The sequence below is a fragment of the Theobroma umbraticum genome, unplaced genomic scaffold (assembly GCF_002168275.2).
Source record: "Theobroma umbraticum cultivar Fairchild unplaced genomic scaffold, ASM216827v3 scaffold_55.0, whole genome shotgun sequence".
Classification (NCBI taxonomy): domain Eukaryota; kingdom Viridiplantae; phylum Streptophyta; class Magnoliopsida; order Malvales; family Malvaceae; genus Theobroma; species Theobroma umbraticum.
Window position 1 is genome coordinate 3,141,693 of NW_018397270.1, and position 5,291 is coordinate 3,146,983.

General features: G+C 38.3%; 2 protein-coding genes and 1 long non-coding RNA gene across 6 annotated transcripts in view; 2 read left to right on the plus strand and 1 right to left on the minus strand.

The window, feature by feature from the left end:
• LOC110426406 (putative disease resistance RPP13-like protein 1) overlaps positions 1–100 on the plus strand; it is a 708-nt gene extending 608 nt beyond the window's left edge. The window contains exon 2 of the mRNA XM_089785287.1: positions 8–100. Coding sequence (XP_089641413.1) covers positions 8–100 — 93 coding nt within the window. The remainder of the gene's footprint in view (positions 1–7) is intronic.
• On the plus strand, positions 67–2,157 carry LOC110426224 (aspartyl protease AED3-like). The gene is made up of 3 exons (XM_021441402.2): positions 67–661; positions 928–1,402; positions 1,493–2,157. The coding sequence occupies exons 1-3, from the start codon at positions 203–205 to the stop codon at positions 1,846–1,848; spliced, it is 1,290 nt and encodes a 429-aa protein (XP_021297077.1). The 5' UTR covers positions 67–202; the 3' UTR covers positions 1,849–2,157.
• A 1,129-nt stretch (positions 2,158–3,286) lies between these two features.
• Positions 3,287–4,760, minus strand: LOC110426226 (uncharacterized). 4 transcript variants are annotated; one of them, XR_002446113.2, is made up of 6 exons: positions 4,679–4,760; positions 4,484–4,561; positions 4,190–4,234; positions 3,961–4,085; positions 3,796–3,872; positions 3,287–3,707 (listed from the first exon to the last, which is right to left on the minus strand). It is a non-coding gene; the product is annotated as an uncharacterized LOC110426226 (long non-coding RNA). The 4 variants fall into 4 exon arrangements; XR_016351896.1 differs by lacking the exon at positions 4,484–4,561; XR_016351895.1 differs by having other exon boundaries at positions 4,190–4,561.
• Between the last annotated feature and the right edge of the window lie 531 nt (positions 4,761–5,291).

Genomic DNA, 5,291 nt, shown 5'->3' on the forward strand with positions numbered 1-5,291 from the left:
GGACAAGAAGGATGAGAGGTCCAGCCTACAAAAGCAAATGGAATACAGTCTGTTAGCAAACAACCCACTAAACTACATGTCACTCCATTCCACTTTTTAACATACTTCCCCACTTATATATATACACTCACTGCCCACACTCGTTCCCTCAGTTCCTAAACCATTCAAGAAACTAGAAATCAGTTTTCCTACAAATTAAACCATGAAAACCCCTCTTTTTTCTCTAGTTTTCCTCTTCTTTTCCCTAGCCCAAGGTCTGCAACTCAAATGTGACACCCAAGACCATGGCTCAAACCTAGAAGTGTTCCACATTTACAGCCCATGCTCACCTTTCAAACCCTCAAAGCCGCTCTCATGGGAAGAGGATGTGCTCCAAACGCAAGCCAAGGACCAGGCCAGGCTGCAGTACTTGTCAAGCCTGGTGGCTAAGAAATCCGTGGTGCCAATAGCTTCAGGCAGGCAGATTGTGCAGAGTCCAACTTACATTGTCAGGGCCAAAATTGGGACCCCACCTCAAACCATGCTCATGGCCATGGACACTAGCAATGATGCTGCTTGGATACCTTGCTCAGGCTGCCTTGGCTGCTCTTCTAGTGTTTTCGACAATGCTAAATCAACCACATTCAAGACCCTTGGCTGCCAAGCTGGTCAGTGCAAACAGGTACCAAGGATAATGCTTTTCACTTCTCAACAATTCACAGTTGTCACTTACTTGACTCGAAGCGCTAGACTAGCGCGTGGGAAAGATTGGTTTTACATGCTTCCATATGTTTTTTAATATGTATAGCTATTTTATCATTTTTGGCTAAATTTGTGATAGCTGACGAAAGAGTTCACCGGAAGTTGTCCTGTCAAAACAGGAAACATGGTAGATTCTATGGCTGTTATCTAATCTCTCTTAACACTTGCATCATGTGATGATTTCAGGTACCAAACCCCACTTGCGATGGAAGCGCGTGCATATTCAACATGACCTACGGTGGTTCAAGCATTGCAGCAAACCTCTCACAGGACACAATCACCTTAGCCACTGACCCTGTCCCGAGCTACACTTTCGGTTGTCTCCAAAAAACAACCGGTAACTCGGTGCCGCCGCAGGGCCTACTGGGGTTGGGCAGAGGTCCACTGTCACTTCTCTCACAAACCCAAAACGTGTACCAATTCACATTTTCATACTGCTTGCCTAGCTTTAGGTCTCTAAACTTCTCTGGGTCATTGAGACTTGGGCCAGTTGGGCAGCCATTAAGGATCAAGTACACCCCATTGCTGAAGAATCCTAAAAGACCATCACTTTACTTTGTGAATCTGATAGGAATTAGAGTTGGAAGGAAAATTGTTGATATCCCACCAAGTGATTTAGCTTTCAACCCTACCACCGGTTCTGGTACAATTATTGATTCTGGTAATGCTTATTGCTTCTGGTACCATTATTGATTAGGTTGAATTTTATTATGTCATTGAAAAACTCACTAAACTTTGCTATTCAACTTAGGTACCGTCTTCACCCGGCTAGTAGCAACGGCCTACGTAGCCGTCCGGGACGAGTTCCGAAGGCGAGTTAGGGTCACCAACGTGACATCCCTGGGTGGGTTCGACACATGTTACACCGTCCCAATCGTGGCACCGACGATAACTTTCATGTTCGCAGGCATGAACGTGACACTGCCACAAGACAACCTACTAATCCACAGCACGGCAGGCAGCATCACATGCTTGGCCATGGCATCTGCCCCAGAGAATGTGAATTCAGTGCTGAATGTGATAGCCAATATGCAGCAACAGAACCATAGAGTACTTTTCGATGTGCCCAATTCGAGGCTGGGAGTGGCCCGTGAGCTCTGCACCTAGACTTTTGGTTGCATTCTCATAGTAACTTTTGGGAAAGAGTGGGGAATTGGGACATGGGGGACAAAATATATGACATCCAAATCTAAGTCAAAATTTTTTTTTTGTAGCTTTGTATTTGGGGTAAGTCCAAGTCTATGTCACGGGCTTTCTAATATCTCATCTCGTTGTCTTCTTTTTTTATATTGGGTTGATGATTAGTTTAGTAGGTTGTACCATGGTACGGGTATTTGCAAATTAAGACTAAGTTGTCAAGAAATTTCTGTTTACTAAAGTAACTTTTATATACCATTTCCTACTATTTATATTTTACATCTTTTGACTTATGTTGAACTTTGAATTTGGTTGATGTGGTGATCATAATTTTGTCATTGGTTAAATTGTTAGATTAATGGTTGTCACATGGAGGCAACCCCTTGTATCAATATAATTAAAGATTTTCCAATGGAAACCGTTGGCGCTAGGCAAGAGTGCATAGGTTTTGTTGGCATGGCAGTGGAAAGTCTTGTGCCAAATAAAGGAAATGAAACAATGATACTTAATTTTCCAGATAGCAATACCAGTCATGATTAGGTAGGTAATTTTTCCACACCTGCCAATGAAAATGAACTCAAGACCAGTGTTATTGTGAACTAATTGTGCAAAAGACCCCAGCATTTGGCAAAGGTCAATCCGCAGGTGTCCAAGCCCCACGAGTAAGCGGTCACTTGATGAAAGATAGGCCAACTTTGAACAACTCCATATCTTGACATGTTGATGCCTAAACCTACAGAAGCTAACCAGCCCCCGATGTTTTGCATCAAATAAGTAAGCTCTCCGACAACGACCAATTCAAAGAAATTCAGTTTTTGTTAAGCCCAACATCATAAGTAAACTCTGGGATGTTTGAGAGACAAACTTTTGTTTGAATGAGCAAAGATCAAGAGAACTCTCATGTCACACTTCTTTGCACCCAACAATTTCTAATTCACACAGCCTTGAAGGGTTTGGAATAAAAACTGCCAATTATCATGAATCACAAGTGTTTCCAAGCGAGGAAGACAACTTAGTAGACTTCTCAATATATACTTTGGGCCATTTCTTGACAGAAAGATCATGGAGGTAAGTGAAGATCCTATTTTGCTCATCAAGTTGGTAAGGATTCCACTCCTTCAACTCTAGCATATCTTGGAATTGAAGAATCTATAACGATGGAGATGCATTTGTTCAATTTCTTTAACATCACTCCTCAAGGTTAATCAGTACAACCAAGAACAAAAGGTAGCACTAAGCATTGTGTCTTTACAGTGTACCATTACAATCGGACAACTAGAACTCAAAATTTTTATCCCTCTTTATAAAAGTTAAAATACACTGTATGATAATTAAAGTAGTAATTCATAATTAGCTATTAATGTAAAAAAATGAAATAATCAACAGCCCATAAAAGCGAGACACCAGATTTTACGTGGAAAACCCCTCGGTAAGGGGAAAAACCACGGGACCAAGTCCGTTCAAATTCTTCCACTACTCAAAATAATAGGATTACAGAAGTCTTCTCTAGTACAAGTAAACTATATGACGTGAAGTTATTAATAAAAAGCTAAATTTCTAACAACAATAATCACCTTATAAAACATGCTAAGGAGAAACAATCTCACCAAGTATGAACTTTCTGCGGAGACTGGAGGCACATCAAGTCGTTAAAACACCATAACTATGCCTCATTGTTCATTTAAATTAAGGTGGTCACTTTCTCATCTATTTTTCCCTTAGCCACACAATTCTCCATCAAATCACTTTTGGCAATCGGCTATTACTTTACACTATGCAGCTCTCTAACCATCAAGTCTTTCGAATTAGACATTCTTGAATCAACATCACTGCCCATGGTTTAAGGGTGTTGTATAAGATGATTTTTTTTTGGAAGAAAGGATAAAGAAATCCACTAGTGCAAAAACATACACTCACATGCTGCCTGGAAACCTTTCCAACATTGATTTTGAGGGCATTGGAATGAGATACAAAATCAAGAGTTTTGTTCATCCCTGTCGTACAAAGGCCAAAGTATTCTGTTGTTAGTGTTGAGAAGCAAAAAACTTACTATAGTAATTCTCATATACTTGTGATGCTTACGTGGCATAAGCAAGCAAGGAACTATAAACATCTAACATTAATTGGTAGAACATCTTGTGGAGTGGCTACTGTCATTATACTGCTTCTGCTCACATCCAATGAATGATGACAGAAACAAATACTTCCTGAAGAGCCAAATAACATAATTTGGTGATGTGAAATGAAGGCACTAATTATGAATAGGCACAAAGGAGATAGAATTCATAAAACTTCTCGTAGTTGTTCTCACTTGTGGTACTTGGAAAGAAGTGTAGAGTCAAGTCAAAGCACCAGCCTTTGCATTAAGAAGAAAAGAGATGAATTTCAGACTTGCTGATTCTCTAATGCTAAAAATCTTATTCTTAATATATACCAAAGTTGCCACAATACTCCTGATTTATCAAAAACCATAGCATGACTACCTTAGTGTTTAGTTCAATGAAATATTGAATTTTAGAATTTGAATATTGAATACAAGACCATTATTATGATGCTTTTATTTTACTTGATATTTTGTAAAACACGGAAATTAGTATATAGTTACCTGGCTTCCAAATTCATAATGCATTGGGATCATCTTCTTCGCTCTACTAAATTATTTGAAAGTTGGTAATCAAAGTATCTAAGCTTAGAATTTAAGATAAAGAAATAGAGAATTGTGAAAATAACATTCATGATAATTAGGAGGAAGGCTTTATTCTATTAAGGATGCATTCAATAATTGACCTTTGAAACTTACCATTGGTATTAATTGTTGTCAATGAATTACGTCCAAAGGTTTGAATTTCATTCTTTCTTAGGTAATTCACACTGAAATTCCTGCACATTTGACATGAGAAGCACTTTGTAATTATAAAACTTTAATTAACTGTTTGAAAGTGAAAAAGAATTCTACTAATAATGATAGAGAGGAATTTTAAATATACATGGCACAGTGAATAGGAGGAAAACAGGAAGTATTACCTAAGAGCTTTCATGCTTCTTTTTATACATAATTAATAAATCAATCATCAATATCAACATAAAGCACTCCTTTTGAAAAGAGCTATCTGACTTTTTAACAATTGATTCAGCAGGTAACAGTCGTACAATATGTAGCTACAAACTGAACAAAGCACTCCTTTTGAAAAGAGATGAATGACTGGCAATTAAGTATTCTCCATTTTTAAGGCAGCACAGGGATAAGTGCAGAATTTTATCTTGATGGGGGCAAAGTTATCTAGCTGATTGTAAAACTGAAATTTATGAAACATTCATTTAGGTTTAGTACAAGTGTTAAAGGTAATATGAAGCATTGATATATCTAGTGCTTTCCCTTGTGAAGAAAAAGTTCACTTAGTTATGCATTATTA

Excerpts from the sequence above, each read along its gene's own strand:
- LOC110426224 (XM_021441402.2), top strand. The coding sequence starts at position 203 with ATGAAAACCCCTCTTTTTTCTCTAGTTTTCCTCTTCTTTTCCCTAGCC. Across the intron at positions 662-927 it reads AAGCTGGTCAGTGCAAACAG|GTACCAAACCCCACTTGCGA; the intron begins GTACCAAGGATA and ends TGATGATTTCAG. Across the intron at positions 1,403-1,492 it reads TGGTACAATTATTGATTCTG|GTACCGTCTTCACCCGGCTA; the intron begins GTAATGCTTATT and ends TATTCAACTTAG.